Source organism: Cibotium barometz, chromosome 56, assembly GCF_041138505.1.
Source record: "Cibotium barometz isolate CiBa-2024 chromosome 56, ASM4113850v1, whole genome shotgun sequence".
Classification (NCBI taxonomy): Eukaryota; Viridiplantae; Streptophyta; class Polypodiopsida; order Cyatheales; family Cibotiaceae; genus Cibotium; species Cibotium barometz.
In genome coordinates this window covers 13,545,909-13,565,917 of record NC_141101.1, presented here as the reverse complement: position 1 = coordinate 13,565,917, position 20,009 = coordinate 13,545,909, and the positions used below count along the sequence as shown (strand labels likewise).

The window sequence follows — 20,009 nt, the reverse complement described above, 5'->3', positions numbered from 1 at the left end:
GGAGAGCGCTGAGCACTGACCTCGCTCGAGCATCACAGAGGACTATGCCGATTAGGGCCTCACGGATTTCATCTATCCACAGTCGGCTGAGTCGCCTTGGCATTAGACAGCGCTCGGAGGCCTTTGATTATACCTTTACACGGCTTTTTGGAGCAGAGGGCCCCCATGAGCCAGCACCTATTCGAGTACATGTAGTGATACCTCCGGCCCGCGGGGAGGAGGCACTAGATTCAGCGGTGGCCTTCTCGTTCCCTCTATGTGGACCTTGTGATCGGGAGTGGACTCTAGAGCTCGCTCTCAGCACTTTGAAGACTCAAGCAGTTGAGTTTTCTCACCACATGAGCGATTTGGAGGTGACTGATATGATAGGCCGACTTTGGGAGTTGGCTCACTTTTTCTTGGATCCCGGGAGTGTGGATACCTCAGGGATTCGGCATTTGGTCGTGCGTATAGTGGCAGACTTGGCGCGCGACCCTGGCTATGTGAGTATACACGAGGTTTCTCTATCAGAGCAGGAGGCAGTCGCCATGGGCCACAGCCACTGGCGCCTGATCCGGGATTCTTGCAGTACACCGGGTGGGCAGATTCGCAGCCGTTCGGATGGGGACTACTCTCCATCCAAGCCGCTTGCGAAGGCCCGCCGTACGGCTGAGACAGCATCCACCTCAGCAGGGCATCCATGAGGATCATCTCATGGAATGTACAGGGCCTTGGCGGAGCACACTTTATACGCTATCGAGGTTGCTTGAGGCAGGAGCTTCAGAGATGCCTGGTTGGTGGCAGCATTGACATTCTGATGATGCAGGAGCACCATTTGGGTGAGAGCAGGATCCGGAGATATGGTTCGGTGATGCCTGGTAGATGGGACACTTTTTGGTCTGCAGGGTTTGGTCCTTTGGGTGGACAGGGAGGAGTATGCATGGTTATTGCAGATGTATGGCGGCAGGCCATTGTGGATCGAGGGATCATTGTGCCTGGTAGAGCACAGTATGTCATTTTGAGGATGCATGATGAGCTATTGGGTGTGCTCAACATCTATGCGCCCAATCATGGTAGTGCCAGAGCAGAGTTTTGGACTCAGGTTACAGATGCATTGCCAGAGGCCGCACATTGGTGTGTTGGGGGAGACTTCAACATGCTCGAGGACCCGGCAGATAGGGTGGGAGGCAGTCATGTTACAGTGCATGGCATGGAGCTTGCAGCTTGGGACCGGTTATGCATGTCACTGAGGATCACAGATGCATGGCAGCATGGGGCTTTCTCCCGGTCTCAGGACAGTCTTAGTTTCTCTCGGTCGGATCGCCGGCAGGGAGGGACTAATCTATCTCGGATTGATCGCTTTTATGTGGGCGATTGGGTAGGGGAGCGAGGGGGCTCCGTCGGCATTCTTGCTGGCACCTCATTTTCAGATCATGCGCCAGTTATATTGACATTGGAGGAGGGGACACGGGAGCCCAGCTTGCAGTTGAGGATCCCAGAGAGGGTACTTGCAGATCCCAGTCTCGCTGAGGACATTGAGAGGATCTGGCATGATAGTCAGTGCTCTGACCAGGATGCAGCGGGCCAGTGTGCCCAGGGACTCATTGATCTTAGCTCTTTTCTACATGCTGCAGCTTTGACACGACTGGGAGAGATTCGCGAGCGGGAGCAACGGCTGAGACGCAGCCTTGCTTCGCTACAGCGCTTTCAGGAGCAGCAGCCTGCATGTGAGTGGGTGGCGTCCCAGCTGTGCCAGGCACGCCAGGAGGTTAGAGAGGTAGAGGAGCAGAGACATGAGTTTTACTTTCGTCGTCAGGCCTCTCAGTGGACGCAGCTTGGTGATAGAGTGACTGGGGAGTTTTTTGAGATCACTGGACCCCGTCATGCGCGAGCAGGAGTTCGCCAGCTTGGTAGACCGGATGGATCGATAGCTACTGAGCTCAGGGAGATCAGAGCCATTGCCACTGCTTTTTATAGTGACCTGCTTTCAGCGGAGCCTGCCACTGAGGATCGAGATGTATGCAGACAGACTGTGTGGGCCCATGTGCAGAGGAGGGTCACAGACCATATGCGCACAGTTCTAGGTGCGCCTCTGTCAGAGATTGAGCTTGCCGAGGCCTTGAGGGTCCTGCCGCGACATAGTTGCCTAGGGGAGGACGGACTGACGCCGGCCTTTTTTATGCGCTATTGGGACCTTTTGGGGCCAGGCCTCCGCAGGGGCTTTCAGCATGTTTTGGACACTGGGGTGATGCCGCAGAGCTTTTCAGAGGGCTTGATCTATCTTATCCCCAAGGGGGAGGGAGTATCGGATGACATTCGGCACTGGAGGCCTATTACGATCCTCAACACTGTATACAAGGTCTTGGCAAAGGCCTTGAGTTTGAGGATCCAGCCCTTCCTGGGGGAGTTGATTCATGCTACTCAGACAGGATTTGTCAAGGAGCGCAGTATCCTTGACAACATCTTTACTTTCTGGGAGGCGACGGCCCGAGCCAGGTTTCTTGGCGAGGACTTGGTCGTGATGCTTCTCGATTTTGAGAAGGCATACGATAGAGTTGACTGGGGATTCTTAGAGGGCACTATGTTACGCCTGGGCTTTGAGCCAGGATGGATCAGAGGGGTGGCAGCTTTATATTCCACAGCTCGCAGCCAGGTGCTGATTGCAGGAGGTCGGGGGCCGAGTTTTGAGCTGACCAGATCAGTCCGTCAGGGGTGTCCTCTCGCCCCTTTCCTTTTTCTCTTCTTTGCGGAGGCTATGAGTATGTATTTGACGGCAGAGGAGGTTGGTTTGAGAGGACTTCAGCTCCCAGTCCGGGGGGAGGACTTGCTTGATGCTGAGTTTGCAGACGATACGGGCTTATTTTTGCATGGCCAAGAGGCCAATCTTATTCGGGCAGAGCAGACGCTGCAGGTTTTTAGTGCAGCTTCGGGAGCATTGATCAATTGGCGCAAGACAGTGGCCTTTTGGATCAGTAGTGCTCCCACTCCGGCATGGAGCCCGGACCCCGGTTTTAGATGGATTCCTCCAGGCACAGCAGTGCGGTATTTGGGATGCCAGATTGGCCTCGATTTGTCACCTGAGCAGCAGATTGCCCCGCTTCTTCTGAGCATTCGGAAGAAGCTATTGTATTGGAGTACAGCTCGACTATCCTTGGCTGGGAGGGTGGTGGTGGCAAATCAGGTGCTGTTAGCGACTATGTGGTACATTACGTCTTGCTGGATTTTCTCGAGCTCTTGCATCAGCCAAGTACAGAGGCTGATCAGGAACTTTCTGTGGTCTGGGCGGGACGGTCAACCAGCTCGGGCAAAGGTTGCATGGGCAGTTATTACACTTCCGCTGGCTCAGGGCGGTTTGGGCATTATAGATCCAGTCGATCAGAGTAGAGCCCTATTGGGGAAGCTTATTGTTCGGGGGTTGCTTCCAGGCGCTGAGCCTTGGAAAGAGCTCCTCTTGCAGCGACTGCAGGCCCGGGCGCCTCCTGCAGGGGGTACTTGGGCACCAGAGATTCGCTGGATCTTCATAGAGATGAGGAGGACAGGCCTCAGTAGAGGATGGGAGGACAGATTTGCTTTGAGTATCCTGAGAGCTTGGGAGCTGCTGAGACCGGGGCTCTCTCAGCGGCCTCCTTCTTGTGTTGAGGAGCGGGCCAGGCAGCCGCTCATCTGGAGCCCAGCGGTTCGTACAGAGCAGGGTCATATGCTGGGTTCTCGGCCTCGTCTAGCCTGGGGACCTTTAGCGGCAGGCCCAGCTCGTAGTTTTGGAGACTGGCAGGCTTTCTGCAGTCTACCAGAGGAGACCCAGGTGGAGAGGCTGAGTCACTTCAGAGGGGGGTTGATTATGAGGGATGATATTCAGGAGGCACTTACAGAGGAGTGGTTCACACCTCTCGAGCCAGTGGCCCCACGGTGGATGGGAGCCTTTACACAGTTGGAGATCCTGATTGCTGTCAGAGCTAGCACTGAGGATGGCAGATGCCTCTATTATGAGATTCAGGATGAGGGCAGACTCCAGAGAGTGGAGGTGGAGTCGCCTTTGGTTGCAGAGTGCACCTTTCAGAGGATTCGGGTAGTGGCTGCCGCTTCTCGGAAGTGGCATATTGACCCCGACCCTGCTGACGTGCTCCCGGATTGGCGCATATGGGCATATGCAGCGCGCCCCTTGGCCCGGCTACAGTGGGACCCCGGGGAGTACGAGTGGCATGATCCTTATGCATCCCTTGAGGCCACAGAGATCACCTTTTTCCAGTATACTGTTCGGCTGGGACGACATATTTTGACGGCGAGGAGGACGGTTTCTCCAGCGGCAGCGGGGCATTGGCGATTGCAGGGACTGTCACAGGAGTTCCTGGAGGATTTTTGGGCTCGGCTCTGGGCTAGTCGGCAGGCCCGCAGGATCTCGGCTTTTCAGTGGCTGGTCGCCCACAGGGGCTCAGCAGTTGGCACTTGGCTTGTTTACAGCGGTCTTCCGGCGGCCTGCGTCCGATGCGGCCACCCTATGGAGACACAGAGACATTGCCTTTGGGACTGCCCTCAGGCACAGCAGATTTGGCTGCGGATGCTGCGTATTCTGGCCCCCCTCTCTCCAGAGGGTATGTTTACGTGGGGTGCCGCTGCTTGGTCGACTTCGTCAGGGCCTGCTATGGGCTATGAGATGGAGCAGGGCAGTCAGGCCATCAGATTTATTAGGGGCCAGCCTCGCCTGGTTCCGGCGCCGGATTTCTCGTCCGCCAGCTGGACACAGGAGAGGGATTTACGATGGGAGCTCCTCAGCAGCCTTACCATCTGGTTCACCTGGAGGGCCCGGTGCTTTACGGCCTTTGAGGGGAGATTAGAGCCACCAGCAGAGACTGTTCGGGGGATTTGGCAGGAGTTGATCCACACCCTGCGAGGACAGTACGACCGCATCCGGGGAGACTCGGATGAGGCGATCTTACGGCGCCAGGCCTTTCACACCACTTGGCGCTGCGGCCCATTCTACACCCTACACACGGGATCCCCCCGTTGGCACTACAGGCCACCTGTTTGGCTTTCCCCCCCCCCCCTATTGTATGATTTAGCCGCTCAGTTCTTTAGACTGATGCTTGTATTTTGCAGCACCTAGGGAGAGTCTCCCGGGCTGCCATGATGTATTCACTGCTCTTCTCTCTGTTAGGAGCAGGAGAGATCTCTTTTGTAGCCCTACGGGCGTTTTTTTTACATAACTAATGAAAGGATCTTTTCTCGGAAAAAAAAAAAGAAAGCTATGGTATTATTAGGAGATCAGGCTTTAGAGATATACACAGTGGCTTTTTTTAATAATGAGGATGACATGATGGGTAAGATCTTGAGTAAGGAAGCCAGGGAATTCTAAATCATGTGAAATGAGGAGACCACTCCGTTCATGGATAAAGACTATTTTCACCCAAGGTCCTAGCCAATTTATTGGATGAAACCCTTGACGGTGTGAGGTGAAAAAAAGAAAAAAGACCATGCCTCTATAGCCCTTCACCTCCCAAACTTTGATAAAACACCATGAACGGGGGCACCACCAGCCACCGGCTGGAACACTTCTCACAGTTAACCACCCACCCACACCAGAAAGATAGCTCAAAACCACGATAGACAAATGATCATTCAGCAAAAACATACACAGCACCATCCACATCATAACACTTTGGGAAATCCAGTCCCATCTTCACCACACCTCAAACAAACTCAGTAATAACACCAAAAACCAAGACTCTGGCCTGGATTTACTGCCAAGGGAATTACACCCTTGCGTCTGACAACCAAGCCTCTCTCCCGGTCTCTGCACTGCACTCTCTACCTGCAATCACAACTCCTTCAACGCTGCTAGCCACTGCTAGCCATCAGCCACCTGCATCAACTCTCTCTCTCTTCAAAGGGCGCCCCACCAGCAACCCTCAACTTCCTCTGCAGCCCGGTTACTCTGTCGAGCTGCTGCCTGCCAAGTGTCGTAGGCGAGTCCCACTTGTCTCCAGCCCACACATCAGCACCTCTACTGCAGCCAACACAAAACACCCAAGGTACTCTTTCTCTTCAGAGGGCGCCCCACCAGCAACCCTCCTTCACTGCCAACTTCCCTCTTCAGCTGTCTTCAGTCAGCTCTGCGCATCCAGCTTCTCTCCACGGCACTCTCTGGTCTTCGCCCTGCATCCGGCCCATCCACCAGTGCACCTACAGCAGCAGCTGCTTTATCCACTTCAAAGGCGGCCTCCAGTTGACGCCAGCCCCTTCTCTTCACACAGGCGGCTCCCCTTTGCACCTGCGGCTGCGCTCCAGCCACGCTCACAAGGCAGCAACTTTCTTGTGCGTCTGCACGCTCACCCGCCAGCAGCCTATCTCTTCTACAAGGTGACTACCTTCCCTTTTCCACGCCGTCCGTATCTGCAAAATCACCCCCCGAGGCACCTCCTGCACAAGGTGGCTACCTTTCTTTTCCAAAACCACCCCAGCCCGTCGCTTCACACAGGCGGCTCCCCAGCTAACCCAAGGCGGCTCCTTCTGTCTTCGCCGTTAGCTCTGCACAGCCACCCGAGAGACCTCTCGCACAAGGCGGCTACTACACCTTCCCCAACCCGACTCACCAGCCTCTGGTCGCTGCTCCCCGGGCTGCAACTCCTCTTTCCACACCTCTCTCCTGGAAGGCGGCTACTACCTGCCTCTTCGAACAGCCCCAGCCCGTTCGCTTCTCTTCGCCACCAGCCACCTTGAGATGGCTTCCTTACGCCTGCAATTGCCACAATCACCCGCGAGCCCTGCTCCCAGAGGGTGACTCTCCCACTTTGCGTCAACTGCCGAATCCCAAAGCCGCTTCTTCTACGAGGCGGCAACACCTTTTTTTCTTTTGCGTCTTCGCCAACCTTCCAGAGGTCACACTGGCAGCGAAAAAAACTTCCACGTGGTCATTTCATTGTTGGCCACGTTAGTGGTTATTTATTATTATTATTCATAAGCCTCAATGATGGCCACACAATGCTAAAAAGGCCCCTTGCTTCCTTATGCTTTGGGTGAACATACTGCGCCCACGACTTTCCTTCCAGTGCTACTCACACGTCTTCAATCAGCTGCATCATGACTTACTAAAACACGACCAAGGCAGTCGGTGCCATGATCTGCCGATCATCCTCACATTCATGCTAAAAATGGAGCGCCATCTCTGCATCCAAAATCAGCCCAGGTTGACCAACCATCATCACATTCAGGGTTCCCATAACACTTTCACATGCAGGCATCACCAAGAGCTCGTAAAAAAAACATAAAACCACCCACTCTGTACATTTGCCAGGGCATTCAGGGCAAAGTTTATTCACAAACCATGCATCCCATATGTACACAGACCCAAAACACCTTTCAGATTTTTACCTGACATACTTTGCCCAACCCCTAGCCTGCTGAATCATTCATGATCAGCAGCAAAAAAAAAGCATATGACCACGTTTCCCTCCGTCAATCCTTTGAGCATCATACAATGTAACCAAAACATCTCTATTCCATGTGATCAAAGAAATACTGTCATCTTCCAAAGGCGTAGCTTGCCATCCCACTTCCCACAACATAACATAAGAACTTCTGGGAATAAAGTTCTTCACATACATACCATCCTGCCTCATTTCAACTCCAAAATCACTGATGTAGTCAACACCAATATTAGAGAACCAGTGAAGCAACTCCTGCTAAGGGTAATAACTGATGAAAGCTTCATCAGTAAAAACCTGCTGTGCTATAATATTTTCTTGTCCATCAACATAAGAAACATCACCATCAAAGCCAACCACTACAGGCAAAACAAACTCCCCTTCAAAAGGCACCATTCCCAAATCATCCACCTCAGTTCTTGTATGCTCATCTTCATCAAGGCCATCACCTGAAACTTCCTACGAGACTTCCGCTTCTGCTTGACCTTTACATTCCCTCCTTCCTTCACTTTACCTTTCTTCTTGCTAGGCCCTGCAGCATCCTTGCTTTCCCTTTCCTGTGGCATCCGTTTCCCCAAAGGCATCACATCAGCTTCTGTCTCCTTTGTCTTCTCAAGGGTGACCACATCTATCACCTTAGTTTTACCTTTCTCTTCATTTGTCAATCCACTGGTCCTTGCTTCACCTCTAATTTCAATTCCATAATCATTTGCCCTGTTAGGAATCTGAGAGGGTAAGGGATACATATCACCCCCCATTCGCTGAGGCTTATCACAATCTGTACTTAGATGTCCAAGTTCACCACAATTCCAACATGTAGGAATAAACCGTCTACCCTTGCCAAAACCACGGCCACTTCCATAGCCTGTTGTCTGACCTTCAACCCCTTCCTGATTATAACTTCTGCCTCGGCCACGTCCACCACCTGTGTTCTCCATCATTTTCAAACTCAAATTCTTCATACAATCCACCATTTGCCTCATGTCCTGTTGAAGCCCTTCATCAGAAGCTGTAACAGCTGTGGGTGCTACCTTTGTTCCTTGTGGTATGGCATTATTCACCTGAGCTTCTATCGGTTGCACTCTTTCCAGCATGGTTCTCATCGGTACCGCTTCTACCCTTCTCATTTCAGGCCTCACTGCCACTAGAACCATCCCCAGATGGTTTATCCGTTGCAATTTCCAATCCTTTGATTTGGCTATCTCCACCGCATCCTCATAAGACCTGTGCTTCTTTAATTCAACCTTCCAGCGAATGCCTCCTTTCAATCCTGCAATAAAACGATCCTTCTTCATCATGTTCGGAGGTACTTGATCTTCCCCCAAAGCCCTGCATAAAGTCTCCCACAACAAAGAGAATTTCTTCACATAATTATCAATTGGCTCCAATTCACCCTGTGTCAATCCCTGCACTTCATGCCAAACTCTGTCTGGATCCTCAATCTTCTTGAACCTGTTCAAAAGTGCAGTCTTCAATCCATCCTCAGTCATTGGAATGCGTGGCTCAGCATCCTTTAACGACTCTTCAAAAGTTCTGAACCATGCCCTCGCATCTCCCTTTAAACATATATTCAGCAACCGCAATACCTGTGCTGGCTCATTGATGTGGTTGCTTATGCATGCAACCTCCATCCTTTCCAGAAAATATGCTACATCTTCATTAGGCCCACCAAAAAACTCTGGATACGACATCATTTTTTATCTCCAGGCTTCACCTTCAAATCCCAAGAAAAACAGGAAACACCTTCCTTCAATCTCTCACTCTAGGGCATACACCCTCGTAGGAGAGAGAAATACCTGCTCTCCTCAGTGGAACAATCCCTCAGCTCTCCTCAGTGGGGGCACCAGAAAGCATGTGAGGTGAAAAAAAGAAAAAAAGACCACGCCTCGATAGCCCTTCACCTCCCAAGCTTTGATAAAACACCACGAACGGGGGCACCACCAACCACCGGCTGGAACACTTCTCACAGTTCACCACCCACCCACACCAGAAAGATAGCTCAAAACCACGATAGACAAATGATCATCCAGCAAAAACATACACAGCACCATCCACATCATAACACTTTGGGAAATCCAGTCCCATCTTCACCACACCTCAAACAAACTCAGTAATTACACCAAAAACCAAGACTCTGGCTTGGATTTACTGCCAAGGGAATTACACCCTTGCGTCTGACAACCAAGCCTCTCCCCCGGTCTCTGCACTGCACTCTCTGCCTGCAACCACAGCTCCTTCAACGCTGCTAGCCACTGCTAGCCATCAGTCACCTGCATCAACTCTCTCTCTCTTCAGAGGGCACCCCACCAGCAACCCTCCTTCATTGCCAACTTCCCTCGTTGTCTTCACTCAGCTCTGCCCATCCAGCTTCTCTCCACGGCACTCTCTGGTCTTCGCCCTGCATCCGGCCCATCCACCAGTGCGCCTGCAGCTGCTTTATCCACTTCAAAGGCGGCCTCCAGTTGACGCTAGCCCCTTCTCTTCACACAGGCGGCTCCCCTTTGCACCTGCGGCTGCGCTCCAACCACGCTCACAAGGCGGCAACTTTCTTGTGCGTCTGCACGCTCACCCGCCAGCAACCTATCTCTTCTACAAGGCGACTACATTCCCTTTTCCACGCCGTCCGTATCTGCAGAATCACCCCCTGAGCCACCTCCTGCACAAGGTGGCTACCTTTCTTTTCCAAAACCACCCCAGCCCGTCGCTTCACACAGGCGGCTCCCCAGCTAACCCAAGGCGGCTCCTTCTGTCTTCGCCGTTAGCTCTGCACAGCCACCCGAGAGACCTCTCGCACAAGGCGGCTACTACACCTTCCCCAACCCGACTCACCAGCCTCTGGTCGCTGCTCCCCGGGCTGCAGCTCCTCTTTCCACACCTCTCTCCTGCAAGGCGGCTACTACCTGCCTCTTCGAACAGCCCCAGCCCGTTCGCTTCTCTTCACCACCAGCCACCCTGAGACGGCTTCCTTACGCCTGCAGCCTCAGCTGCCACAATCACCCGCGAGCCCTGCTCCCAGAGGGCGACTCTCCCACTTTGCGTCAACTGCCGAATCCCAGAGCCGCTTCTTCTACGAGGCCGCAACACCTTTTCCTCTTTTGCGTCTTCGCCAACCTTCCAGAGGTCACACTGGCAGCGAAAAGAACTTCCACGTGGTCATTTCATTGTTGGCCACGTTAGTGGTTATTTATTATTATTATTCATAAGCCTCAATGATAGCCACACAATGCTAAAAAGGCCCCTTGCTTCCTTATGCTTCAGGTGAACATACTGCGCCCACGACTTTCCTTCCAGTGCTACTCACACGTCTTCAATCAGTTGCATCATGACTTACCAAAACACGACCAAGGCAGTCGGTGCCATGCTCTGCCGATCATCCTCACATTCATGCTAAAAATGGAGCGCCATCTCTGCATCCAAAATCAGCCCAAGTTGACCAACCATCATCACATTCAGGGTTCCCGTAACACTTTCACATGCAGGCATCACCAAGAGCTCGTAAAAAAAACATAAAACCACCCACTCTGTACATTTGCCAGGGCATTCAGGGCAAAGTTTATTCACAAACCATGCATCCCATATGTACACAGACCCAAAACACCTTTCAGATTTTTACCTGACAACGGCTTCCCCCCTGTCTAGAAGACCCACACAACCATTCCCAGATTAGGATATCCACGGAGACACAATTCTGCATGACCATTACATTTGATCATACATTGCCAAACCCTATGCATCAACATTTTTGGCTTTTGTGAGCAGCTTGGCACAAGAGTAAAGAACAGAGTCAAAGGTCAGACTGGTTTCAGGCAATTCTTCTTCATACTCGTTCATACATTTATTATGAGACCCAAGTTTGCTGCTTTGTAAAGCTTTGGAGAGAGCTGAAACTCCCATCAAACATGAATTGGGAAACAATGGCATTACATGGGCCTTTGACTGGTAGAGTCATAATGCTCAAGAGATGTCTGATGGATTATCTCAGGCACTGATACCATCTAGTACACAACACATTTCATGATTCTTACCTTGACCAACAAAAACCCTACACAACGACCAATTGGGAATTGTGTTTGGTGTGTTTAGAATAAGGTTTGACTGTTTGATACTTGAGGATAGGTGGCAATAAGAGACAACTCCATGTATGGATGGACACATGTCCTTTGAAATTAGGTGCCATCGAGGTGTCACATTTAGAGTCTAGGCCATTAGCCTATATTTTAATGTACCTATATTTTCATTCAAAAATTTTACTTGTTTGTTATAATCTTGTTATCTCCTATTGGCATCATTTGATGTTGTGTTTTGATCTCCCTTAGACTTTATTATTTGGCAAAATGTATCAAATCATCAAAACAAGTCAGAGTTATGGCTCAAACTGAAATTAAGTTAGCTTAAGTGTAATACGTAAGCATATGCAGAGTGGGATCTGAAGTCCATCTTTCCTTTTATGAAAGAGAGCCTTTTACAAGGTAAAAAAAGATGAAGAAAAAAACTTGTTGATTTACCGGGTATCGAGCATGCAATGGTAGCAATACTTTTGCTTGTAGCAGATTCTCTGAATCTGAAGTATTACCATCAATCCTTGTATGAAGTACCACCATAGATTCTGAAGAATGGAGAGCTGGCAGCTCAAGGTTGTGATCACCATATATCACGGCATGTAAATAAGCTGTAAATGGGAGGATAACATCAGCAAATGCACTCTCAAGTGTATGTCAATTTGAAAAAGCAACCAAAAATAGTGGACACAATCCTCTAAAATAAGGCTCACATTATAAGTTCACTCTTCTCACTCCTTAATACAATCAATCCATTCGATAGCCTAATGTTAGCATTAGCATGACAGTTCCATGCATTCCCAACACAATATGAAAGACAGGAGAGGTCCCTTTTTAAATCCATCAAGCTTCCTTTAAATGTAGATCCTAATGGGGTGGGGCTTGTCGGAATGCTTAGTACTGTATGTAATCTGTGCACCATGCCCAAATGTAGGCTCTAACAAAAGGCTGTGTGTTGAATCTAGCCCTCTGTTCTGAATGGGATTGCCATTTATTGTTATCACTGTAAGACAACATCTATGTGTTGCTCTTCGGTGTAATTACCATATGCTTTGTAATGCTCAAGTAAATTAAATCAGTGACCAGATGTTTACTCATTTATAAAAAACACTAAATTGCAGTGTGTACAGCACCACACTCACAATGACAAGATCATTTCATGCACAGAACAATGAGTCAAATTGTACAACAATTTAAATAGAGAAAGAAAAATAATTTACTGCTGAAAATGCGAGTACAAAAAAGGACAGCAATGCCTTTGCAGAGCTCCCAAGGCACAAGGGGGAGGGAAGGAGCCCTTTCATAGAGGAAAACCAGACTCATGGGTTCCGTAGCATTAGCACATGAATCGTTATGGTTAAGCTGCTGCCCAAAAAGGCCAACTAAGGCACCTTCACACAAATATCTAGTGTTTGTATAGACACCAATAGCCATGGTTCTGAATCCATGTACAACCCTACATGCACCTAATAGCTTGTGCCTAGCTCAACCACTCGGACACTGCTTGTCTTATCCCAGTCCATGCTGCTCCTATGCCTGCCAAGCTGTGTAGTTCCTCAGCTGGGCATATCCCACATTGGCATTGAGAGTTCAACAGTCCCAACACCTTAACATTTTGTCTCTCCCCAAAGACATTGTATATCTATCATCGTCCATTAGATCTTTTACTATCTATCATTGTCCTTTAGATCTCTAACCATGTCTCCATTCAAAGCCCAAACTAAGATCTTCTCGGCTGTTCAAACTAGCTTCTTCTCGTTAAAGGGCCTGACATATAGATCATGTAAGGATCCCTGTATCAAAGTAATAAGGGTGGGCAATGTCTACCCAAAGATGAACTACCTCTGGGACTTGATGCCGAATCTAATATGGGCAATGTCTACCCAAAGATGAACTACCTCTGAGACTTGATGCCGAATCTTTTGTAAACGTCATTCCCTGCCAAGAGTGTGGCTGCACATCCCAAATGACCATATGAAAGTATGTGAACGTTTGGAAGATTACATCAACCCTTTACATTGAGACCCTAAATGCTAGATATCAATGTCCACCCTCACTCTATTTTACCAATGTGCACCCTCCCTCTATTCCATATCGGTTTAGTTAGCTCAAATTTTGTAACGCTCCTTTTATGAGGAGAAGCCATAGTTGAGCAACTTGACACACAGGCCTGGTTTAAGTACCACATGGTGGGTTGAGTGGTCGGATGGTATTGGTAGGTCTGGCACATTGTCAAATAGGCTATAGGTAGGTGTGCATTGATGATTGTAGACATATACCATATGGGCAGTGATGTGTGTGAACACACTTAGTAGCTGGGGTACTTTTTCCCTCACTAGGAGGTTTTTGCCCCCAGCATGCGAACACCCTCTTATTTCATATTATTGGGTGTACTTATTACATTGTACTTGCACTACTCACTATCAAATGCAATCAATATCGAGTTGTGTGCTTCTCTCTCTCTCTCTCTCTCTCTCTCTCTCTCTCTCTCGCAATTGTGTACTTGCTGAACTGTGTGTGTGGGTGTGTGCTGTTGCTGCTGCGAACCCTAGCCCAACATTTGGTATCACAGCTTTGGTCGACATCCTGCTGCTGGTTGCCACTTCAGTTCCCCTCTGTGTGCAGCCATGAAACCCTCGTGAACAGCCCCAAATTCCCACCGCCGCCTGCTTCAGCGTGCCGCTGCCCACCCCTATTCGCCATCGCCACTCACTCACTCCTCAGCCGGTTCCTGCAGTTCTGCCTTCTGTTTTTCTCAGCCCGTCTTGCCAGCGGCACTAGTGCCCTGTGAACCTGTAACATGCAACGGAAGTATTCGTATTGGAGGAAAACACTGAGGGATAAGGGCTGGAAACTGCAATCGCTTTATACTCCTTGTGCTGAAGGCTCCAAGCATTGAATGCTCTATACTGAATATGATGAACGAATGGCTGAATATGCTAGGGATCTATTTATATGGGCACAATGAGCCAGTCGGTTGGCTACAGAGCTGGCCGACTCCTCATGTCCACCATAAATGCATAAATGATGTGTAAAATGCTGAAAATGATGGGAAAAATACCGGAAAAATCCTAATAAATATCCTGATAACTACTAGATGATATCTGAGGTGTTTGCCATGGTCTAGATGCAATGGATGAATGATGTGCAATATACAAAATGTTTTTTGATGCAAACCCTAAGGTTTCTACTGACTGTATATGCATGAATGCGTCTCTTTAAGTGGGTTAAGGGACTTAGACTGACTGACTGACTTGCTATGGTTGAGAATGACCTACGTAGCTCGTGCTTGACTTATCTTGGACTGAGGATTACAATGGGGTCACGGCGTACGACAAATATCATCCTGAATGGAACTAATATTGTACAATGTTGCACTGATGATGATGATGAGCCAGTTTGTCACCATGCACTACAATGCAGAGTGCATGTGACATTCCCTCTTGCTTAGCTTGGCGGCAGGTTCATGGCTTCCAAGTAGTCCGCCAACAACTGGGGGTACTCTTGAAAGAACTCCTCGTCTAGCCATACGGCTTCGTGGGTACCTCGATCTCGGAATTTCGTATAGAACTGACGTATCTGTCGACCAGAACCATGCTTCCAACAATGAAGAAGGATCTGCTTGGGATCGATGACTTCTGCTTCGTCTACCACGTCTGGCTGCTGTTCATCTGAAACATCAAACACTTCTGGTCCAACATATGGTTTTAGCCAAGAAACATGGAAAACATCATGCATCGTCCATCTGTTAGTAGGCAATTTCAACTTCATGGAGACATCACTTAACTTTTTGACTATTGAGAAAGGTCCAAAACTACGGAATGAAAGCTTGGGACAACGTTTGTCCACTTGTTTCAATCTTTGTTTCATGATACGCAGATAAACCCAATCCCCTTCCTTGAAGTGGACATCTCGTCCTTGACTTATTTGCATGTCTGCTATAGGCTCCTGTGCTTTGGTCAAGCGGTCCTTGATTGACTCAATGATCTCAGAAAATGCTTCTATGGCTCTCTCCACATCTTTCTCATGTTGCTCCGCAGTGGCTGAGAAGACTAGTATGTCGTCAAGGAATATGAAAACACACTTCCCAATGAGGACTGCGAAAATCCTGGACATCATTTTGTTGAAGGTTGTGGGTGCATTTGTAAGCCCAAAAGGCATGACTACGAACTCGTATGCCGTGACTTATGAGAGTCGTAGATTGCATGATGCAAGGCTATTTCTTGGCATTTATAAGAAAGAGCTCTTGGTTGTAATTCATGCACTTACTATATGAAAACATTACCTTCTTGGGACTGATTTCACTGTGAAGACAGATCACCAAAGTTTGGGATATTTTCTTACTCAAACTAAGTTGTCAGAGAAGCATATGAGAATGGCCAATTTCTTCTCTATGTTTCATTTTCAGATCTTGCACACCCCGGGAAAGAAGAATGTAGTGGCCGATGCATTGTCACGAAAGCCGTATGTGGCAGCTATCTCGGTTGCCTCTCATGGGAACTTGTCTACCATGCGTGATTTGTATCATATGGATGCTGATTTTGTCACTATTTGGGCTGATTTGATGGCTGGTCATGCACATGCCTCATATGTGATCAAAGAGGGTTATCTCATGAAAGATAATTGCCTATGTGTGGTGTTTGACATGAGGCAAAAGGTTTTGGATGAGTGCCATGCTCCTATATATGCTGGTCATAGAGGCATAATGCCTACTACGCACATAATTGAGCGGTATTTCTTTTGGCCAGGTATGCAGAAGGACATAGAGGCACATGTGCATACATGTATCACCTGTCAAAAAGTCAAATTTGATAGGCAAAAGGCACCAGGTTTGCTTCAGCCATTGCCTATTCCCACGCAGCCATGGGAAAGTATTACAATGGATTTCATTATGGACTTGCCACGTACCCAACAGGGTAATGATGCAATTTGGACAATTGTGGACAGGTTTAGCAAGCAAGCTCATTTCTTGCCGATCAAAAAGACCATCAAAGTTGAGCATATGGTTAAAATATAGCATAAAAAGGCTGCCGACAAGCATAGAAGGCAATGGGATGTTAAAGAGAATGATTGGGTATTGCTGAAATTTGAGAAAGCAAGACTTGCAAAGAGGCCTGGCAAAGAGGGTGCATATCCTAAGCTTGCAACCAGGTACTATGGGCCTTTTCGAGTGATCCAGAAGATCAATGAAGTGGCTTTCAGATTGGCATTACCTAGTCATTGGCACATACACAATGCTTTTCATGTGAGTCTTCTTCGCAAGTATGTAGGGCCGGAGCCCAGTGAAATGGTCATTGAGGATCCACCAGAAGTGGATGAGCTTGAGGAGATCTTACAGCCAGAGCAGATTGTGTATCACAAGGAACGCAAGCAGATTGTGTATCACACGGAACGCAAGCTTGCTACTGCAGGCAAGGTTGTGAGGCATTACCTTGTCAAGTTTAGAAACTATCTTCCCATTGATGCTAAATGGATAGATGAAGAGTTCTTTAGAGATTGCCCGCATGTGCTTCAGACATATTTGGATGCTTTTCAATTGCGGAAAACTGTTTAGAAGCCGGAGGGGATGTCACCATTTGGCCACCCAATTGGTCCACCCGTGCTTTCTTATCATGTATGTACATTGGACTGGTGTCCATGGCAGTTGTTTATGCCGGGGATTGATGCCACTCATGTGATACTGTAGACTTGGCTTTCCGTTGGGACTTGTGCCTCCGTGTACATGCCCGGAAATGCTTGGTGGATTGGTGTTCCATTGGGTCTGGTACCTCGTGTACTTGCCTGAAACACGTCTATTTTGGAAAAGTCTCATGAACGGGGATTGTCCATACCAATGCTGCATTGCATAGCATCTTTATGTGCTTGCTTGCAATTGAAATTGCATGCCGTTTTCATGCTTGCTTGACCAATGTGTAGTTCCGGGTAAGGGGACGCCCGCCCGCGAACCGTGCGTGTGAAATTGTCTGCTGACATGGTTGTGTGGCATGTGGCGACAGGTGTGGTAAGTATTGGTCATAAACTTGGCCTTAGGAGTTAGCACTAATTTATAAGTGAGTGTGTACACACTTCATTAAGTTTTGGGCGACCAAAACTCACTTATAAATTATGACCAGCCCGGTGTTCACACACACTGATGTCCCGAGGTGGACATAACCCAATGTCCACCGCCAAGACCTTATCCCCTTTGTACGAAGGGAGTAACCAGCCATGTGTCCACTCTAGCTTGCTCCACAAAGCACCTGCCTGCCACCTACACTAGACAACTCACCACCTCACTCCTCTTCCTCTCTCTAGAGTTTGGTGCCTCCTTCATGAGGGCTGCATTTTTTGCACATTCTCCTTCCCAACTCCATTTCCAAGCTTGCTAAGGTGATTTTCAAGCTTCCTAGAGTGTTTCTGGATGCTAATCACTCTCCTACACACTCTCAATGACTGAAATTCAGCAAAACAACTCTCTTTATTGCTGTAAATTCTGGTCTTTTTGCTGAAAACCCTAATTTCAGCTCTCCTTTCTCAAGTTGAACCATAGGGGAAGCTTTCCCAAGGTTCCCTTCATCCTCTTGAAGACTTTTGTCGCGAAGAAAGGCAACAAATCAAAGATCTCAACACTCCAAGGAGAAGACTTCCGCTGTCATCGACTCTACTTACTATTGGTAAGCTTTTATGCTTAAAGATCACATACCCTGTGTAGTGTTCTCTTATCCTACATGCTCTCTTGCAGATTGTTGCTACCATGTGTTGGTGGAACAATAGAGAGCGGATGGTAGGGAACATGGGCACTTGACAGGGTAGTGTGGATTGCAAGTCTACATCGACAACCACTTGTTTGCAATACTGTATTCATATGCATTAGTATGGAAATCTGGTCAGAAATGCGCATGACACTATGTACTTGATTCTCCCAAGATCAATATACTTTATTTGAGGGAGGGGTCGGCCGTTCCGGCTCATTGTGTGTCTCTTGTCAATTCAGCAATTTACTTCTTGTATTTGAACAAGTGTCCATCAAATCTTAGTGTATTTAAGTGTATTGATTAGCATTGTGTTCAACCAAGTTACATACGAGGACTCTCCATGGGTGGCATATTTAGAATTGGAAGGTGCAAAGTAGCACACTGCAAGGTAGATGTCTCGGGTCCTCTCTGTCTGGATCCTCACCGACAAAAACCGTGCGTCCTCATCCCGTCCGACCACCTGTATCACATATTGAAGCTCCTCCCTGTATAGTAAAGCCACCCCTCCCGACCCCCGGGTACCCCCTATTGTGCGTGGGTGTGGACAGTGAACAGACTCCCATCTGTATCCTATCACCTTTGGAAGCCGACACCCCTGGCACTGATGTGTCTGTGTATAAGACCAAGTCTCTCCCTCTAAATGTCTCCTCGAACAGACCTGCATCTGTCCTCAAGGCGCCACTGCAATTCCAAACCGCAATCTCTAGCTTGGTCTCATAGGTCTCGCACCGCCATTGGGCACGTCGCTCGGTGATGATCACCCTCCCATCTCTATACACTGCCCATTTCCCTGCCTTACGTGCATCCAAGATGTGTGGCATGCACTCCCTCCTCTGTGCCACCTGTGCTAGTGTGAGATCGTCTTCAAGGTAAGTCTTTTCTCCTTTTAGTGCCCACCTTTTGGTAAGGAATGCTTGCCTCGCCTCCAATCCCGCAAACTTGAGGATGAGTGTGCATTCCTTGGTGGTGTCTTTGCCCACCATCCATGCCTCGACGAAGGGGGTATCAACGATTTCCAGCTTTCTGCGTAGTGCTATGGCATCCTCTTTCGGCGAGGCTCCTTCCTTCCATCCCACCACTCACATTCAATGCCCTAATCTTCCTTCTTTTCTCCTGTTTGAGTGTGTCATTGATGATGTTTGGGGATGATGGTGGGTTCCGTTGCTTCTTGGCAACCTCAATCCGGCTGCCCGCTTCTTCCACTTGTTTCTGTGTCTTCTTAATCACCTCCGCCCATGTGGTTGCCTCTTTTGCCTTCTTCTCCTCTTGTTCCTAGAGGGTCTTCATTTGCTCTCTAAGTGTATTCAGCTCATCATTGAGGGATAGTTGAATTTCTCCTTCTTCGAATTCATCATTGAGGGATAGTAGAATTTCTCCTTCTTCGAATTGAGTACGTGCCCTCAAGGTCTTGTTTTCCACTTTAAGGGTGGCGACTTGGGCTCCGGCTCCGTAATTAGTGAGGTGTGGTGGCTGGTTTTTGCGTCAGACATTTGGACCATTTCCTCCTGCATCTTGCTTACCTGAGTTGCCATGTATGCCTGCATGTCTACCTTCCACCTATCCATCTCCTCTTGCATGGAGGCACGCAACTCACGCCTAAGGTCATCACTATCCTTGTTCTCCCCGAGCTTCTTTTGTAGGTGCTCAGTGTCTGTATCCTGCATTTTGCATACTTCTCTCATGGTGGTCAGGCATGTTTTGATATGGGGGTCGCTGATCTTCTGTGTGCTAGCCCAAATCGAGCTGTATTTCCTCTCCTAACCTCAAAAGTGGGTATAAAAAACATCATCATCCTAGTGTGTGCATTTGGGTCTCGAGAA

General features: G+C 48.8%; 1 protein-coding gene across 1 annotated transcript in view; it reads right to left on the bottom strand.

Annotated features, from left to right (window-relative positions):
- Positions 1-20,009, bottom strand: part of LOC147606923 (uncharacterized) — a 61,022-nt gene that overhangs the window by 24,664 nt on the left and 16,349 nt on the right. Inside the window, exon 2 of the mRNA XM_086791416.1 lies at positions 11,903-12,066. Coding sequence (XP_086647542.1) covers positions 11,903-12,066 — 164 coding nt within the window. The remainder of the gene's footprint in view (positions 1-11,902; positions 12,067-20,009) is intronic.